The 21,861-nt window shown below is 32.4% G+C and overlaps 1 protein-coding gene across 1 annotated transcript in view; it reads right to left on the bottom strand.

The window, feature by feature from the left end:
* Window positions 1-21,483, bottom strand: part of cerk (ceramide kinase) — a 56,424-nt gene extending 34,941 nt beyond the window's left edge. Inside the window, 1 exon segment of the mRNA NM_001441533.1 lies at window positions 21,169-21,483. Coding sequence (NP_001428462.1) covers window positions 21,169-21,319 — 151 coding nt within the window. The 5' untranslated portion in view covers window positions 21,320-21,483.
* Window positions 21,484-21,861: the final 378 nt, after the last annotated feature.

Raw genomic sequence — 21,861 nt, 5'->3', positions numbered from 1 at the left:
ATATGAATTTCTCTGGTAGTCAACACCACCTTTAAAAAAAATGTTTTCTGAGGAAAATGGTGATGTGTTCAATACTTATTTTCCCTACTGTATATCATAAAATGGTACATTCAATGTATATAAATATATACACACATATGAAAATATGTAGGTATATGGGTTACATGTATTTTTTTACATGTACACTTTTTTACATTAAAGAAATGTACTTATTGAATTTGTGATCGTATTTCTCCCTTTATTTAGAACTTTGGGGCAAACAGTTTGATTAAGAATGCAGAAATCTACAGTAAATATTAATGATTAAAACAAAAATTAATGATTACAACACAGAACCTAAGTAAATATAGATAAATGCTAAATGTAAACACTGTACTTTCAAGATTTCTTAAAAGGCATCATTTCATGTTTCAGTCTGCATCCTTGTAATGGTAAGTAATATTGTGCACATAAATTAGGAAAAAAAAACAGCATTAGCATTTATGTAATATGTAACCAAGGATTTAAGTCAGGTGATTAAGTTATTTTACAGCTTGATTTTCTTTCTCTGAAAGCATTTGGGAGTTTCTTTGGCCATGCTTTTGATCATTGACTTGCTGAAATGTCCACCCTTCATTATCATCCTGATAATGTAGATGTTAGACTGAAGCAACCGATATTTATTTACACTGGCGAAGAGCAGAGGGTTGCTAAAGAACTGCTGAGAGATTTCAGCTACTGTCTGGGCTTTCACTGCCTTTTTACATCTCCCTTTCTTCATGTGTTCACATAACTTAGTGACTACTTAGATTTGTTTTATTTTTATATATTTATTTCCTTAGTTGTTATCAACATGTGGCGAACATTTCAAGTCAACAGCATCTTTAGAGTTATTTATATTGCACAGCCCTAACAAATGTATATTCTACCAATGATAGAAAACTACTAGGATGATTAAACAAAGTAAGAACACACAAGAGGTGCAGGTCAGGAGCCCTGAGAGACCTGTGTGTATATGTGTTTGTGTGTGTGGGCTGTGCATGGCCTGCAGCCATGTCTGTTTTTACTTCCACAGTAACAGTTGGCAGGACTCTCTGGGATTTTTGCTTTACTTTAATATTTGTAATTACGAATGAAAGTGATTTTTTTTTAATGAAACTAAGTTTACTGCACAAAGTGATGTAAAATATGTTCAAACAGTTCTTAAAAAAAAAAAAAAAACATCATCACAACCAACTGAAGGGTTTGGTTCATCAGCTATCAATCTTAAGGGAAGAGGGTTTTATTTATGAAAACTTAATGTTTACCATTACCAATATACAGTTATTTAAAATAACTGCATAATGCATTCTATGACTTCAAATATTTATGTTTTAACATGGGAATGGAATATTTTTGAGTTTAAAGATTGGGCTTGTTTTGATTGGCTATTGGCATAGCTTTCAAATTCAAATCCGAGCCACAGCTCTGCATAGTTTTGTTCCAACTATCAAACACAGCTGATCCAACTAATCAAATTGTTCAAGACTACTGGACACTGGTAGTCTTGAATACCTTGATTAGTTGGATCTGCTGTATTTGATTAGGACTGGAACAAAATGGTGTAGAGCTGCGGCCCTAAAGGACTTGGGTTTGAGGCCTATGGCCATTGGGCTACTTTTGTTGTGGCAACCCTGTCTCTTTTAAAACCTGACAGATTTGACAGAAGACCTGAAGACTCTTGAGTGGAATATGTAGAAGTGGAACAGTTTTTTTTTTTTTTTTTTTTTTAATCCAATTTGTTCATTGTCATGTGCACAGTAAGCAAACGCGTTTCTCTGTACAATGAAATTCTTACTTTGCCGTCCAAAGGGAAGTCATAGACATAACATACACATCATACACTACATATAAAAATATATACACACACACACACACACACACACACATATACATAGAAGTGATGGAAGTAAAATTATAAAATAATATAAATATATATATATATATATATATATATATATATATATATATATATATATATATATATATATATATATATATATATATATATATATATATGTGTGTGTGTGTGTGTGTGAATGTAAATAATATATAATAATATATATTATAACATATAATATTTTTTGTATTCTACTTTTTGATCAGTATTGCAAAATATTTATTTTTTTATTTTAATATTTGTATGTTATTTTAGTTTGTTTGATTCGTCTAGCACTGTGCTTTTTATTTGCTATTTATCGTAGCATATTTTTTCCTCTTATGGATGTCATTGACATTCTTGGACGTCGGTGTCCAACATTCTTCAAAATATCTTCTTTTGCTTTCAATAGAAAAAAGACACTAGTAAAAATTTGGAACCTCATTTTAGGTTGAGGTTGCAGTGTGTATAGCTCTTTATTTCTTCAACAATTCTCTAGTGTTTTACAAGGTAAACTTCGGTAAATTTTCTGCAGGTTACTTTTAATGGTTTCAAATAGTCATGACTGTAAGTGATTATCACGATATTGAAAACTCATGGTGAATCCTGTAACATGGCGATTTGCAAATGTCAAAAGACTGCAATGTAAATGAATGTCTAAATAGACATTTAATATGTGTACATGTGTACATGTATGCAGCTAAAGATTTTGTATTCCCTACATTTTAAGTGTGTGCGGCACACTATCGAGAATACTGAGCTGACGTTAAAATTGAATCTTAAATGAAATAATTTCTTTCTAGTTTTAAACACAAAGGAATAAATTTTAAAGGAAGCTGGAAGCCCGTTACCAATGATTTAAAAACAACAAATACAATGAAAGTCAATGGTTTCGGTTTTCAGCTTTCTTCAAAATATCTTCCTTTGTGTTCAACTGAAGAAAGAAATTCAAACAGGTTTGGAACAAATAAACGGTGAGTAAATGATGACAGACATTTCATTTTTGGATGAGCTGTCACTAAACACACAAACAAAAAATACCAATGTACATGTTACAACAAAAAAATAATTAAACTCGAAATGCAGTAATTCATGCTCATGTTGTTTGTCACAAAACTATGCAAAGGTACACATTTTGTGAGAAATTCAGTCACTATAATCATGATTTAAAGTTTTTATACTGTTCCATCTTAAAAACCATACAGAATGGACCAAAGATGATGTTAAAATCTATCAGGGTCAAACTTTGAAAAAAAAAAAGCTTTTTTACAAACCAATAATTGAGCAACAATTGACCTAAACCAGAATGGTCATGCTGAAGTGGAAGATTAAGAGGCAAACAACTCTCTAAAGTCCACTCGAACACATCCAAAAGACTTTCAAGGATATTAAGGTCAATTGGTGGTCAAATTTCATCCGCAAAATAAAACATTCTTTTGAAATCCTGCTGGATGATTTAAAAATATATATCTAAACAGCTACTAGTGTTTCAATGTATAATGTATAAAAAAAAAAAAAATCTTCTGAAGTCATAATAAGTCTTATTTTAATATTAGGGGGGCCAAGCTTGCTGCCTCACAAACAGCTCAATGATCACTGCTCAGCATAAATAAGTACACCGATAAATATTTAAATCATTTTTTTAACAAATATAGCTAATCATTTTTGGTCCACTTAAACAAAACAGTTTTATTAAACAGTTATAACCATCAAAATAACAGTTTGGTCAGCTGACATCTTAAGATAAAACATTTAAAAGTCAAATGAGTAATTGCAAAAAAAAGAAAAATAATAATAAATTTAATAAATAAACGGAATTAGTGATTACAAACTTTCTTATTGCTGGGTTAAATGGAAAGGAATCCGCTGCATAAAACACATGCTGGATAAGTTGGCGGTTCATTGCGCTGTGGCAACCCCGGATTAATAAAGGGACTAAGCCGACAAGAAAATGAATGAATGAATGAATGAATAAGTTTTCAACTTTATTTTTCCTGTTTATTACAATTTTATTTAATATATTCGACTAAATAAATTACATTTTCAGATTTAATAAAATAATATATAATGGTTTAATTTTAGATATTAACATATCTTTTTGGATCTACAAATTTTTGAACTTTTTTTGTTCCAGTTTTCACTTCACTACTGACTCATCTAACATGTACGCACAAATATATTATTGTAAAGCATTATATTTTATATATATATATATATATATATATATATATATATATATATATATATATTTTTTTTTATATATATATATATATATATATATATATATATATATATATATATATATATATATATATATATATATATATATAATATTAATTTAAGAGAGTTCTGTTAGGGATATTTATTCATTTATCTTTTTAATATTGCTGCGTTTTTAATTAAATGCTTTAGAAAAACTTAATTTTTTGAACTTTCGGGATGTTCTGATTAATCCGACTGCTTCAGTTTGTTTGCATTGCAATAGCACACCATGTAAATGTCAGTTTCCATCATCTCTGTCTACATGCAAAATATCTCTAAGCAAATAAGTTTTTTTTTTTTTTTTTTTTTTTTTTTTGCATTCTGACAGCCTGCGCCCAAATGAGTCTATCTTGTGTAACGTTACATAATGCTGGCTTTTCAGCAAACCCCTGGGAGAGGAAGTTAATGAGGTTTGACCTTATTTAAAAAGATCAGAGAGTTATGTGGATTAGAATTAAAGTATGGCTTCAGAAACTTTACTTAATACTCCGATAAAGCCAGGGCAATGGTTTATCTTCATTAAAACTCCATGACACATTCATTTGAGACATAATAAGTGTTTTTTTTTTTTTTTTTTTTTCATTTTTATACAGTCTAATGAAATCATTCACATGCCCAGATGCCATAAATTTAACAGCATCGTAACATGGAAACAAAAGCCTGATAAAAGTTTGATGATACTCGCATTAGGGAGTTATTGTATAACGAATGAATATTTCATGAGGAAAAAAAACTGGAATGCAAAGGTGATGCAGTAGAGTTATAGGGTTCATAAGGGACAATTGGATGCCTGTTGCATGTATTCTTGGTTTCCTGCCCATGTTTTAGAATGCATTGACCAAATCTCCAGAATAATAGTCGAAAGATAAAAAACAAACAAACACTGGTTTAAAATTCCTTAAGGTCAATGTTTTTGTTATTATTCATTATGAGTTTTGGTTAGTGCAGTACAAGTGTGGGGACAATATGAGAATAGGGCTGGAAAAATCTGACATATTTTATTTTTCTGCATTATACATTGAGATATGAATACAAGTTCACCATATAGAGTGGAGAGCTCTGCTTGGAATGCATTTATTCATTTAGATTAAGCAGGATGATTCTGTAGGCACACTCAACAACAACCAAAAATGTTAGTGAACTAACCTAATTAAATTAAGAAAAACTCTTCTACAAAGGTGTGTTATTTCAACCTTTTTCTCTTCTACACATCTACTATATATATCCATTTATGGCCCATTTCCACTGAATGGTACAGTACGGGTAACCTTTATCAGGCTTGGGTTTCCACTGCCAAACGGATATCAATGATCGTGAGCGTGGTGTATGACAGAATGTTTCAGACGAAGTCATTCTCGCTCAAGGAAATGTCAAAGTAAAGCTGTTAAAGTCGTTCACATATCATATGAGAAGCACTACTCACAAAACAGATGCTTTATACACATAAATACCTTTAAATACATAAATACCTTTTTATAAACAGAATTTGATTATAACTAGAGATCAATGATAGGGCAAAATAGCCTACTGCAACACCTGCAATTATATGAATTCAATAAATAAATGCAACATATATAAATGCATACAGACCCTTACAGTCTCCGATTTGTTACCAATCCCAGAAAAACTACACACAGCATACATTTAGTCCTTATTTGGGTTCAAAAACAACACGAAATATAGCCCACAGTCCGAGCAAACCTCTCATTTGCATCTTTAATCTTCACCAGCACATGTAACCTCTTGTTAGAAAGTAATTCCGTCATTCCCGAGTTCATAATGGTTCATAATAGGATAATAATAGTTAAACATGGTAGTTTGTTCATGTTGTAGGTTGCTAAAAGAATCATTTGCTCCTTTGTTTTTTCCGGCTTTTCCTTAGTTTTTTTTTTGCGCTTTACTCTCTGAAATTTCGGAAAGAATTGGATGTCAGAAGCCATTTAATAATCATGTGCAAGTTATTATCATCAGCTCACGAAGTTCGTAATTTCCAATATAGACACACGGTGAGCTCTCTGGAAAAAGTGAAACCACTCGCATTTTTAGACGGCCTCGTAAAACAACAACAGGACACAGCAGATTTTGTTCTTCTTGGCTTTGTGGCTGTTCATCAAGATGACAATAAGGTTTGTTTGAGCTCAGGTCGACCATGGCTTATAATTATATGTATATATTATAAAGGTGTAATGTCTTAGCTGTGTTTTTAAAAATGGCGGTTCATTTGTTTACATTCTTATGCTTCTCCACAAGCAAGTGACATATCTCTGTAAACCAATAGCATTCAGCTGCGCGTCTAGATCCACCGTTTGGTACCGTTTTGTCATGCTAGGCTTTACCCTTTGCAAAGGGTACCCAAAAAGTGGTACAGTACGTTTCGCTTTTTGGTACCCTTTAACAGTGGAAATGGCCATAAAAGCATACTGAACCGTACCTTACCTTACCACTCAGTGGAAACAGGCCATAACAAATTTAAAGCAAGACTGCGTCTGGAGATATTAAGAGAAAATGCATCAAAACCTGACATTCACACATCGTACTAAGAGATTTCTTGTATACAGTTAGTAAAATGCTTTTGTTTATTCAATAGTAAGCTCAAATATGATGTAGACAATGAGAAAATGAGTGTGAACACATAAAAACCAATGCATAAATGAACTATAAAACCAACTAAAAACAGCAATGTGTCTCGGCTTCTGGAAATGTATGTTAATATCAGCTGGAAAAATAATGGCAATTTGAATCAATAGCTACGTATCCATCCACTTATTCTTAGATATGCACATAAAAACAGTTGATGGAAATAAAAAACAGTTGATGGAAATAACAAGATGTGCATACATTTTGAAAAATGCTCATAAAAACATATGCGCATAACTGAGAAGGATAAACTTTTTTTTCGATGAGAAAAGATGCGCATAAACTACGATGAAAACACTTTTATTAAACAAATTCCTATTTGTGCATTAAAAATATGTCAAGCGATTTAGTTGTAAGAGATCATTTGATGATCAAAATATGTGCAAACGAACAAGCCAGCAGGCTGAACACATTGTGAAACGTCTGAAATGATGTTTTGGTCATTCTAAAATGCCTTAATCATTTCAATAAGTGTTATCATATTATTATGACCTTTAGAATCAAGAATGTTTGTGCTCTGCGACTCATGCCTCCAAAGGCCACCGTGCTTTCACTGCATGTCAGGATTACCTTCGGAGGCGCAAGTGATTTATTAAATAAAGAAAAGATTCATGCAGCTTCTCCTACCGCAGCAAATTCCCTTTTTACTGTTGCTTTTTGGCGCCAGATAATCAGGAAGTGACAATTTTGTTCACATTGTCTTACTGGATTTAATCGCAGCTTTGTTCGCACATCTTTTACTCGAAAATCCAGTTTTGCATTCAAAGTTAATTCGCATTTTTGGATGGACACATAGCTACTGACCTTGGTCATTGGTGTTAATGCATGTTTTGTTCTATCGCATGAGATGGAAATACCAATTTTGAATAAAAATCAACATTATATAAACATGACTACCGTTTGCAGATCGCTGAAGAATTACACATCCACCACTGAACTGGACTACAAATACTATCATGCACCTGACACACACATCAGTTCCTCATTCCCCCTGATTACCCCAACACTCCCGTTTTTTCCCCAGGAGTCTCCTATATTTCAGACCCATCTCCCGTTTTGGTCTGTCTCCCGGAAAACTCCCGGAATTCTACCCCTTATTTTACAAGTCAACAAGAGTAAAACCGTTGTTTTAACATTTCTGAATCCTTTCTGGTTGAGCAACAGAACTGATGCTAATGATCTAATCTAATTCAATGATTTGTGATTTTTTTTAACCAAGCTAAACGTGCTTCTGCCAGATCTGGAATGGATTAAAAAGATGGCAAAACTTAACAGTTTAACTCCAAGTCACTTGTAAACTGTGCCTATTTTCAAAAAGAAAGAAATAAAATGAAATGATTCTTTAATTGTTGGTTACAAGGTTACCAACACCATACTCAGCAGTTCTAATAACACATTTAACTACTATTTGAGATTTTATATTTTTAGCCAACTTCTCATTAAGATGAAAACCCATGACTTGAGGCAAACCAGTTTGGAGCAATTTGAACGTGTGCAACACTTGAAGGGAAAAAATCATTTAACATCCACACATTTCTGATTGCATGGATTTCTAGTGTAAATTGTAGGGTTTTGCTTACAAAAGTAAATTTGGGTAGTAAAGAGAATTGAGAAGATGGAATAAGAATCTGCTAATAACTAACAAAATTATCATATAATCATTTTAAAACTATTCACTTCATTCATTTATCTAAAAGTTCTCCCACAAACAGCTTTTTTAAATATTATTATTATTATATCAAGTAACAATGCAGCCACAAATTTGATTGCAAGCCTTCTAATTGTTATCATTTTTGTTAACTTTCGTAAATGCTAATAAACAAAAGCAGTTAACGTGATGGGGGATAGAGGAAATACAGAACAATAGTTGACATTCCAGGGGTCTTTGACGGTTATATTGCAAGCCTCTCTCTGCTAAACACATTATGTTACTAACATCATCCTAAAAACAGCAGGCGTGTAGAACTATACACGACTCCACAGGCTGAGATCAGCCAAATATGGTTTGGCGAGCTACTTTCAATCAAACAGCATCACTCTGTTCCAAAGCCTACTGAGCTCCATAATTAGACAGTATCTTTAGGCATTATAGGCTGTTCAAAACAGCAGGAAGCAAAAATATGTTGCTTCAAATGATGGCTTGTTTTTCATGGTATAATCTGCTTACATTCCTTTTTTTTTTTTTTTGATAAAGCAAAACTTGAATGCATTTGTTATTATTTTAAAGCTAGTCTTTTACACTAACTCCTGTTAATTACATTAATTTCTTGTAAAATATAATTTGCTTTAAATCATTTTCTATATACTGTATAAATGGTTACATATTATTTATATAACTTGAATAATTTCTTGAGGGCCACGTGATACTGGAGACATGAGTATTGGTGCCGAGTAATTCAGCTTTGAATCCCAGAATTAGTTTATATAAATATATATACTCACACAGAAAACATAAATCTGAACATTAATAATAATATTTTTTTATTAACATTTTTGATAAAATAATCTATATTAAATAACACTTTTATATTATATTATAACAATTTTGTATTATATATTATATTATATTACAGATAATATTCTATCTATCTACCTATCTATCCATCCATCTATCTATCTTACTGTCTGTCTGTCTATTCAGACTATAAGTCCAATTATGAATTGCTGTATAAAAACAAAGACACTGAAGTGGCCTAGTCAGGCTCCTGACCTGAAACCAAATGAGTCAACTGCTGTAGGATGACCTTAAAACAGTCAACTTCACAGTGCTGTAACAGACTGCAAGTTATTGAAAACTGCTTGATTGCATATGTTGGCTGTCTTGCCCAATTAGTTATTAGGTTTTATTAGACAACCCACTTTTTTTTACACAGGGCTATGTACATTTGGATTAGGTTTGTTTCCTAATAGTAATTAAAATGTGTTTACTTGTGACTAATATTTACAATTGTTTAATGATCTGAAACATTAAAGTGTGACAAAAAATAGTAAATCAGTAAGTGGCAAACACTTGGATACTACTGTATTATAGTGATTCTAAGTCTTGTTTTTTACAGCAGGGGCAAAATTGTTATAATGAGATTAACAAAAGCATTATATGTTTTATGAAAAATTGGTATAAATGCTATTAATGGGATTGAAAATATTTCAGAAAACAGATTGTACTTTTCACACGTATTATTTTCTAATACGGATCTTAAGAGTGTACCTTTTTAACGTTTATTTATAAGAGTATACAATCATTTCGGTCACACTTTATTTTGATGGTCGGTTTGTTGAATTTAACTTGCATTGCATCTACATGCCAACTACTTCTCATTAGATTATAAGTAGACTGTTAGGTTGGGGTTAGTGTTGATGACATGTACCTGCAAAGTTTCTTAAAGTCGGGTAAATGTCTGTTTAAGCAGCAGTATCAGCAGATATTAAGCAGAGATTCTACTAATACTCAAATGGACTATCAAAATAAAGCATTACCACGATTTCTCTGGTTGATATATTTTATAAACTGTATACAATCATACCTCCCAGGCATTTTCCTTTAAATATTTTAAGCAAACATGGTTTTAATCATTGTGGTTAATTACTATCACTTCACACAAGTCACAAATAAAGTTTAAGGGCTGTATCTTAAACAACAAAGGCTTGGTGCTTTAATAAACTAGTACCAGTGCATATTATATGGATGCTGATACTGATCATGTTGCGGAACATTCTTCGTATCCTTTTAGGCATCTGTTTCTATGGAGACTTGTTTGGGACCAGGTGTTTATAGCCAAAGTTCTGAAGTGCTGTGTTTGAGCAGCATAATGCACCAGTCATTCATCCAACGTGACCTTTCTGGCAAAACCAAACATTTGTTTAGTATGAAAAGGGCCACTACAAATAATGTCTTTTGTGTCTCCGCTACTTCAGTTACCAAATACTGAGAAAAACTTGTGGTGAAAGGAGTTAGATTACACAGCAGATGGACAAAACACATTGCACACTAGACAACCAATGCTGGCACAAGTCACACTGGCAACCCTTAAGCTTTCCACAGTTAAAAGTGATTTAAAAACTGTTATAAATAAATTCTTACTCAGATTTCTAGTCCAAATAGCAAAAAAATCTTAAATCAAGAAGTGTTATTTAATAAGTTTCTCTTTAAAACAAGCAACTTGGTTAACAATTTTAAGTTGAGTACGTTTTATTTTACATTGTTTTATATGTTGTCACCTAAGCCCTAGCCTAATAGTAACATATGAGATATGAGAGACATTTATCTATCTATCCACCCATCCATCTGTCTGTCATGTGTTAGGTCACATAAATATCAAAAAAATTCTAGAAACTCTACAATTTAATAATGTGACATTTTAGAAGTTTGATGTAAAAATAATAAATAAATAAATATATATGAGAGTATACAATCATTTCGGTCACACTTTATTTTGATGGTCGGTTTGTTGTATATATATATAAGTCTTTTAAATAATATAAAATTTTATAATTTTAATATATAATAATTTCATAATAAACGTAATTTACAACATCACCCGAGACAGTGTTTCACTTTAAACTATTAAAAATGTTAATAAAAATCACTGTTTCATACTTTAAGGTTAAATGTTGTTGGAAGAAAGATCAAGGTCCCATAATGCAATTAAAATGCATAAATAAATGGGTGAAAAAAAACTAAATTAAAACATGAATCTCAAAATACGGAAAAACGATAATTTAAGATTTTTTTTATTACAATAAAGACAATTTTTTCAAACCCCAGCAGGGTTGAAAAAATTATCTAAAAACAAGTTTATTTTAAATTTCACTTTAAAATAGCTGAAGGAATAACAAAATTACGTTTTTGGGGTGGCCTAGTCAAAGTCCTGAACTGAACCCAATTGAGATACAGTGTATTATATGTTGTCACATATATGTCCTTAGATTAATACGATACGAGGGACGAAACATAAAGAAATAACAGATGAAAGGCTACTGTGATGAGTACATACTCTGTCAAAAAAAATAAAATAAATAAATAAAAAAAATCTGTTAACTAACATTTTCCGCACTTTGTGATTCTCAAGTGTTTTCTGCTTATTTATTTTTGTAAATTGCATTATGGGAGCTTGATCTCTGCTCTGTCGCCGTTTGATGTTGAAAATTCAACTCAACAATTCAACAAAGTCGCTTTTATTGAATTGTAGTAGTTTATAATAACAATGTAAAATAAATAATAAATAGAAAAACAAGTCTGTAAAATAACAAAAAACTTTTTGGCAGTTTATTACAGGTTTTTGTACAGTAATTCATAACACCTACCCAAACATATTAATTTGACTATTACAAATGTTCATAAAAATCTAATCTTTTCTTACTTTTCAAGGCTGAAAGTTGTTGGAAGAAAGATATAGGTCTCTTAAGGAAATTCAAAGGCATAATTAAGTATGGGGAAAAATACTAACAAAAATCACAAAATATGGAAAACTGCTAGTTTCTGATTTTTTTTTCTATAGTGAAGACAAATTTTACATTAAATTTTTTTTGTGAAAAAAGCGCAGACATGGGTGAATTATTATATAATAGACTTTGAAAGTATTGCATCATGTTTAATTATTCTGTCATCATGTAATATTTAGGTGAAGTGTATTGTTTACTCTATTGTTTTAAATGATCTTGTTATAAGTCAGCACACACAGGAGTGGTGTTGTTTTTGCCAGAGATGGCAAATGTGGGCATATTTGGGGAAAATAGTTGTTTAAATCTGGTTTAGAGGATAATACAAACTACTTTACTGTTGAGTACTTAATTGTTACATGTTAAATTATTGCCGCTGGCTTTGATTACAAAACAAACATAAATTAGCATTTATTACTAGGCCTGCGCGATACTTGAAAATGTTTGATGTAGTTGTTGACTGTTGTGATAATGATATTTCTCATAATATAACAACATTTTGTAATTTGGAAAAAAAAAACCACCACAAATGACTGAAAACCTGATTCATCTTGGCTATTGTATTATTTCTGCAGGGTCAGGGTTCTTACACCTTTTCCAACTTCAAATTCCAGCACTTTTCAAGCACGTTCAAGGTGCTTTTTTTCTGCTTTTTTAGATTGCATTTATTTATGTTGTATGTAATTCTTCACATTTCAATTCATTGTGCTATTTAAAAAAAACAAACATTTCAACCTAATTTGTTGAATACTTTGGAGCATATGTTTATTGGAAAAGTTCACCTAAAATGCAAAAAAAAAAAAAAAAAAAAAAAAAAAAAATATATATATATATATATATATATATATATATATATATATATATATATATATATATATATATATATATATATATATATATATATATATATATATATACATATACATATATTATTTGTGATACTAATACTGCATACTTTTATCATAATAATAATAATTTTCCTACGTATTGTGCAGCCCTATACAATTTATATTTCAGTAAACATTACCTGTTTTTTTCCCCCTTTCTTTATTGTCATCCATCATTGTTTTGTGTGTTTAGGTTGTGTTTAGACACTGGCACAGTTTTAAAAGTAATGATTTGGCACCAGTATTGTTCAAAATGATACCCAACCTTAATGCCAGAAAGAGTCAGATTTTTTTTCTCTCTCTATATTTTCCATACTTTCTGTTTTGAAGAGACCAACACATTAATGTGAATGCTCATTAAAACTTTTCTAAAAAAAACAGAGCTAGTGGTGGCCTGAGACTTTCACAAAGTATTTGAAAACAGATGACAAAAAACGTAATTTAGGACACTGGATAATAATCACCCTCAACTCCCAAGAGCAATGGTTTTATTCATATGAAGTCCTTTAATTAAACAATGGCAGAGTGCCCTGAACTACCTAAAGCAGGGTGGAAACTTCATTTCACATGTGTCACGGCCCTGAGGACAACATCCATCAAGACCTTTAAATAAAAGCCGGCTTTGTGTAATGGATCTTAGCACTGGAGGTCACCCACTTCTCAACTTCTACTTAGCGGTACAGTATCATGTGTCCATAAAGTCAGCAGGTTTGTTCAGAAAAATCAGTTTCAAATACTGGACTGGGTTTGGACTCTGTTCCAGTTCTTCTAAAGGTTCTTCTGAACAGATTTAAAAGGTCAAGTACATTGAAACTACATTCTTATAAGGGGTATGCTGCACTTCTTACATTACATATATATAAAAAAAAAAAAATATATATATATATATATATATATATATATATATATATATATATATATATATATATATATATATATATATTTCTTTTTTTAAACAGGGTTCTTGCACCTTTTCCAATGTCAAAAAGCAATTAATTAAAGCAATTATCAAGCACTTTCCAGGTGCATTTTCTTAGTAAATAACATATTTAAATACTTAATCTCATTATATCAGATTTTATGTAAACCCAAAAAGTTAAAGGCAACCAAACCATTTGAGCAAACAGATTACAATAAACCATGTAAGTTCAAAAACTAATCCTCATTCTGTGTTTACACCAGACACGGAACTAGCCGTGTGAACATTTGAGTTTACTCGCGTTGAAACCTGCTTCATTTACGCATCAAATTCATTTCAGAACAGACGCGGATTCGCGTGATTGACAGGGCTTCTGTCTGCCCAGTGACTCTAGCTTTATTGCTAAATGGCTATTATGGACTTTATTAAGAAAATAATAGTATTTATGTGCTTTGTGAAGGCTGAAAATAGCGTTAATACATTTAGGGCCGCGTCTGAGTCCACTAGATTCTTTCAGAGGTGCATCCAGCTCTGTGAGCTCATAAACTCCTCCAGAAACTTAACCTGGATAATGGAGGCTTTCAGCGGTGCTCCTGACTGAGCTGAGACCAGTTAGATGAACTGTTGTCGGCTGGAAGATTTCCTTCCGGGATACTAACAACAGGCCCTATGTCACAATCACGCCCCCACAAGAGCAAGACCCTGATTGGTCAACGAAGCGTGAATGTCCGCTGAAGTTCGTATTTTTTAACTAGAGCGGTTCGTGCAAAATGTGTGTCAAACGCGCAAACTGCTCAATTCGTGCTGCTCCATTCGAGCGTATTGCGCCATTCGCGCATATCATGCTGCAGGATGTCTATTCACGCCTTTGCATTGACTTAAAGGACCATGACCACCCCCCCCCCCCCCCCCCCCCCCCCACCCCCCACCCCCCCGGCAGGAAAGTGGGCATGTCCAGCTCTATTTAAGGAGGAGTTTCGGATGAGCAAAAAAAGGGAGGGTCTGTAAAAATGTGCATAAAAATGCACGCACACACAAACACACACACACACACACACACAAACACACACACACACACACACACTTTTTGAGCGTGGGCCGTCGGGAGAGACGGGAGGGGGGACAAGCGTGCTTTGGCCTGGTTCGAGGCAACTGTACCTAGAGTGAGTACGGCCTAAGATGCACTCAGCAGGTAGCGTCAGAAAGGCGTGTGTGTTATTCCTGTCACAAAATGCGGTGAAAATCCTACATGACGGTATTTGGTTGTGGTGCTAACATGTTTACACTCTGTGTAATAGTTAGTTGGATACGAACTAACTTTGCCATCTGAATAAACAAAGACTACTGGTCGCTCACAAACCAAATCTGTAGAGACAGGACAATGAACACCATCTAGAGCTGCATCTTTATTAAGAGGAGACAAGCAGCAATTCCGGATCTCACCATATTCAGATAAGAAAATCTTGCGGGTTAAAAAAAATGTTCCTTAATCACATATTTCCGTCAAGCGTCGCGTGCACTCTATCCACACGTGAGTCCAGCTGCGCTCTCATAGAGAGAAAATGAAAACAAAACCTTCACTGCAGCAAATTCTAAAAGCAACGCTGTATGCTTGTTTTGGCAACACAATGCAGCGTCTCTCTGCCGTCTGAAAAATGTCCTGCATATTAATGAAGTTGCACAATAGAGCACGCTGATTGGTTTGAACCAAGTCTTACTCATGCATTAATGCGGGACACTCAGAGACGTCATAAAGTACTCCCAGGTACAGACGTCCAGTCTACATGCTGGAATACACGCTAAGATCTCATGGCCGTGACGCAGCTTCGAAAATTAATTTCAAACAGGAAGTACGAATTTACTTAAAATAAAGCAAAACCAACCAATTTTCACTTTTTAGTGAACTATATGTGTCTTAGTGTTTTTAGCAGCAAGGGACACATATACGACTGTCAACAGCTCAAAAAATGTGTTTTGTGACCCATAACATGTAAATCACTCGCGCTTGATGCTCCTTCCACATCTGGTGTGATGACAGCATTATGAGTACCGTGAACTTAATCCATTTGAGTAAATGACACAATTTGATCACAGTAAAACCCAATAAATGAAGAGAACTCAAACCAACTAAGTACTGTAAAACCCAATAAGTTTAAGCAACTCAAACCATTTGAGGAAACCGATTGCTACAAACTATTTGAGTTAAAAAAAACTAATATATACGAGCACTGTGAACTTACTCCATTAAAGTTAAAGTAATGAGGTATTTAATTACCTTCAGCACCAAGTTCAAAACTCTTTTCAAATTAGTAGAATTAACGGTCAGTAAATTTTGAATTAACTACACTCATTTCATTTGATAAAGTTGACTGTTGGGTTTTACACAGTTATAGTATGATGTAGTATAGTACAGCAATACATATTTATTTTAATTACATGCACTGTTCACTCAGAAGCTGTAGATTTACTTGTATTTTGCTTTCATTTTATGCAAAAGCAAATATATTTTCATTTCATTAAATAGTAAATTGTTTCCTATTTAGCAAGGTAAATGCCTATTAAAGCAACATAATTACATTTTCAAAAGTTTTAAGCACTTCCAATATAAGATCACTTTTAAGTGATAGTGATCTAATCAAAGTCCTGACCTGAATCCAACTGAGATGCTTTGGCATGACCTTAAAAAGGCAGTTCATGCTCAAAATGGCTGAATTACAACTTTGCAGAGATGACTGGGCTAAACATCCTCCACAGCGCTGTAACAGACCCATGACAAGTAATTAAAAACACTTGATTGCAGTTGTTGCTGCTAAGGGTGGCCCAACCAGTTATTAGGTTTAGGGCCAAACACTTTTTGACTCAGGGCTATGCAGTTTTGTATTTTGTTTTCCCTTAATAATAAAAACCTTAACTTTCAAAACTGCACGATGTGTTTAATTGTGCTACCTTTGACTAATATTTAAATTAGTTTGATGATCAGGCACAATAAAGTGTGACAAATATGCAAAAAAATAAAAAATAAAAATCAGTAAGGGAGCAAATACTTTTTTACACCACTGTACATATATAAACAATATGTAAATATTGTTTTACAAAACTGTTTCAGGAATTTACTTGCAACTTCTGAGTAAAAGTTGAAGAGCTTTCAAACTAAAAGTGTGTAAAGGAAACTTTTGGAAGCGATTCTTTGTTTGCATGGACCCCATTAAACTTTTTAAAACTCTTTTTGTATTTTATTATTTATATTTTATGCTATTATTCACAATATTTAATTTATTCATGACAAATCTTCTGTTTTGAGTGTGAAAAAAAGCTTTATTTTTTTGTTTAATTATTAGTTTTTGACATGTCTGTGTACAGTGTTAACCAAAGTAGGTCCAAAGCATGACATACTTTGTTCCAGTATATGAGCTATTTCTGTTTTATACAATAAGCAAAATAGGTTAGAAAACAATAAGAAGTCATTTATTTATTTATTTTTCTAAAGCTTGTCTGCTTTCCCTTGGTTTAAAACTTTAAAAATAGAACTTTATGCACCAATTAGACTTTTTATGTAATTTGCGGTCACTCTGTAAAAATGTTCCTCAGGAAAAGATTCTCATGACTTTGCATGTTTTATGTTCAATTTAACTGATTAATTCATTAAACAATGACAAACAAATAACTGATTAACAAACCTTCAGGTTAATTTATGTCAACTCATGACACATATCTAGAGATTTATTAACCATGTATAAAGCAGCAGCCATAAGACGACAGGCCAGTAAAGACAGAAGGAAACAAACAATCTCTGACCTCAGCGCTGTGGAGGAATATTGGCCCACTCATCTTTGCAGAATTGTTGTCATTGAGCCACATTGGAGGGTATGAGCATTGACCGCCTTTTCAAGGTCATGCCACAGCATCTTAATTACATTCAGTTCAGGACTTTGAATAGGCCACTCCAAAGTCTTCATATTGTTTGGGGGCATTAAGGAGACCTTTTTTACACCACTATAAGGTGTACCTAAATTCAGTCACTGGAAGAAAAACTTGACTGCCTTTAAACAAACTAAAAGTCAATGTGAGTCAGAAGTTGCTGCGATTTGTTTTACTTTGTTGCTTTACATCCAGCTGAAATAAACATAGTAAATTCTGATTTCACACATATTTTAATATGGTCTAATCTAATACAGATGTTAGGGCTCGGTGGTGTGACAAAAATATCATATCAGTATATAAATCATCTCATTTCCTGAAAATGAAATAATTAGATCATAATATAGTAATCAATATATAATCACAAATGTAATCAATATATATATATATATATATATATATATATATATATATATATATATATATATATATATATATATATATATATATATATATATATATATAGTTTTAATACTGAAATTTTAGAAGCAGACTTAAAAACTGCTGATTTGCCATTGTGCTCACGTGCTTTTTCCTCACTTTATTAAGAACTTTAGGACAGATGTATGATTGAGAACGTAGCCCAACATAAAATAGCACAAAATAAAATGCATAACATAAATATTGTACTTAAAACATAAATATGTTGTGTTACGTTTTCGTCTGGGGGACTAAAAGATTGCGCTCATCCATATTATGAAAAAAAAAAAAAAAGAATATTACTGTAAACAATGTATGTTATGACACCATAAAATTAATGGCGCAGCACAAGATGATTGACTTAAAAAAAATCCCTATATTGTCAAATTGCACAGCTTTAATAAATGTTTTTGCATTGTATTCATATTTAAAAATATGATAATATAATCAGAGCAGTAATTAACTTCTGTAAATACATCTGTAATTACACTGTTGACATGTTGACCTACTCATTATCCCACCAACAAGCCTAAGCATATACCATTAAACCCTTTCCTACACTCATATCACTTTCCCACCGCAGAAAGCATTCTGCAATACAACAAGACCACAATAAGTGCACAACAAACTTATGTAGGAGTGAAAAAAGTCTTGTGTGAACAAAACATACTTATCTTGTCACATGATGCATTACATAAGTTTCAGGATAAGAATCCAGATTCCAATCCAGTAATCCAGCATGTGCTGCACTACATTGCAGTCCATTATTTTAAATACATTAAATAGCAATTTAAACATGCTTAATAATTAATAATACACAATAGATATTTTATTTATATTAATAAATAATCCATATATATTATTACTATTTTTCATATATTAGCCTTTTTGCATTTCTTGGCATACATCTGAAAGATTTCTGCAGATTTTATGAAGAGGAATTTAAGACTTTCGACCTTTTAAAGAAAAAGTAAACAACAGTCATGAATAATCTGAAGAAGACACAATAACTCAATATGTTATCTTCACCAGGCAAACTTTTAGGAAATGCTTTAAGTAGCTCTGCTGTACCTTTTGTGAAGTTTGACAGATTTTTTGTCCTAACTCAAAATACATTTAAAAACAAAATATATATTTATATAACTGATCTAAATCTTTATGTTTGAAACAAGTTAAGGATTGGATTAGGACTTTGATGTTACCTTGAATAATACTGATATTACATTTCTTGAGGCGTAGTGGGTAGCACAATCGCCTCACAGCAAGAAGGTAACTGGTTCAAGCCTCGGCTGGGTCAGTTGGCATTTTTGTGTGGAGTTTGCATGTTCTCACCATGTTTGCTTGGGTTTCCTCAGGGTGCTCCGGTTTCCCCCCCAGTCCAAACACATGTGCTATAGGTGAATTGAATAATCTAAATTGGCCATAGTGTATGTGTGTGAATGCAGGAGTGTGTTGGTGTTTCCCAGTGTTGGGTTGCGGCTGTTGGGGCATCCTCTGCATAAAACATATGCTGGATAAGATGGCGGTTCATTCTGCTGTGGCGACCCCCGATTAATAAAGAGACTAAGCCGAAAAGAACATGAATGAATTATATCATTTTCGAAACGAACTCACTGAAACATTTTTGACATATTTAGCAAAAAATAAAAAATAAATAAAATAAAATAAATGGTTTAAATGAAAAAAATAGCTTTCTTACCCCAGTGACATCACTTTTTAAATAAAACAAAAAGGATATATAATGTTAAATTTACATCTAAATTAAATGTCACTTTACCACTTAAATATTTGTATTGCAAAACAAAAATTGCAGCGCATTGGCCGCAATTAATGCCATAACTTTAGGAATTGGAGAGTTTTTTTATAGCCTTAAATAGTGGAAGGCTTATTTAAGACTTTTATACACATTTTTTAAGGCTGCCAAACCCTATCCTACTTTTAGCTAACTTTTGCAGGATTTTATTTTTATTTTTTGCCTGACTTGACACTAGACGATGAATGCAGCATTATTGTACATCAGAGACATGTTTCATGACTAATGATAAATTGCTTAAATTTGAAGCAATAGTATACATTAAACACCATTTGTAATTGTTTAAGGCCATCAAAAGTCGATTTTGGTAAAAGTTGGTTTTACATTTACACAATCAAACTTTTACCTCAATAATACAATTTTAGGAAATATTCTTTGCCAATTCTAAATAAGTAATTCATATTAAGACCAAGTGACTATAAAAATACAACATACTGTCAGTCAATTCAATAGTTTAAATGTTATTTCAAGGTCATACTTACTTCATAGTAGTGTGGTAAACAACCGTGTCACACTGTGCTCATAACAACATGTCATTATAATGAATCTGTATTAGCCTTTTAAAAACTTTGCTTTACTATTTTATTGAACGTCTGAATGTGCAAGTATGCTATATAACCAATTTTACCTCAATTCAAAGTTAGGTTCTTTGCTAGAATAGTTCTAGAACATCACAAGTATCATTTGAACAACACAGACATGTTTGGAGTCTAAATATTTCAAAAAGTTCTGAGTCAGCAGTGTTTTATGCCATCTCACACGTCATTCAAGTTGGCAGCGAGGTACAGAACACTTTCTGAGTAAGCAAAAGCTACTGCGTTGTGATCCCTTGTGCATGCGATGCCCACAACTGATGTCTACTAGGTAGACAGCTCACTCTGTTTTGAGACGCACACACCATTTGAACGAACAACAAGCAGAGAAACGCATTGCGTAGCCTCGTTGGTGATATTATTGTATTAAATATGTAACTCACCAGCTTTGACAGCTCCATATATGGCGCGTCCGGTATGTTTTTTGGCGTTTTGTACGTCTTTCCACGCGAGAATCGCGCAGTTTAATGTGACCTCATACAGTCTGCGCTGAACACTCAGCTCAGAACACAACAATGTCGACTGCTTCTCCATTTCTGCCCTTAACAACTAATGCGCACTAGTTATCTCACTTTCATCTTCAAAACTGGTTTATGCTATATCACCCGACGCTTTAAATCATTTAGAAATAACTACAATAGCTACAACGCTGCTCGTTTTCTCATAAGCACTTTGGCTACATAGCGGTTTTCTCTTCCCTGATAAAGTAGGAGGAGTCCACCAGATATGCGTCACGCGTAATCCTATTGTAGGAAGTGTTTTTTTGTGTGTACTGTCAACAATAATTGTTTATTAAGAAAAAAAAAAAAAAAAACAGAAACTGTTTATTAAAGAGTTTTATTTTTATTTTTTGAGAACTTCGACTATTCGACTAATTTCTCTTTTATTTATTTTATTTTATTTATTAGGCTATATATTTTTATTTTGTGTTATTATTTGTTATGTATATAATGCATATTATGAATGTAAATTGATCAAAAATATTAATGCTTTTTTTCAAGCATTGACAATAATAAAATATATTATATTAGCCTATAATATGTTATATTATATTATATTATATTATATTATATTAT

Source organism: Danio rerio, chromosome 4 (genome assembly GCF_052040795.2).
Source record: "Danio rerio strain M-AB ecotype USA chromosome 4, GRCz13ab, whole genome shotgun sequence".
Classification (NCBI taxonomy): domain Eukaryota; kingdom Metazoa; phylum Chordata; class Actinopteri; order Cypriniformes; family Danionidae; genus Danio; species Danio rerio.
The sequence above is the reverse complement of the archived record's forward strand: the minus strand, read 5'-3'. Positions and strand labels throughout refer to the sequence as shown.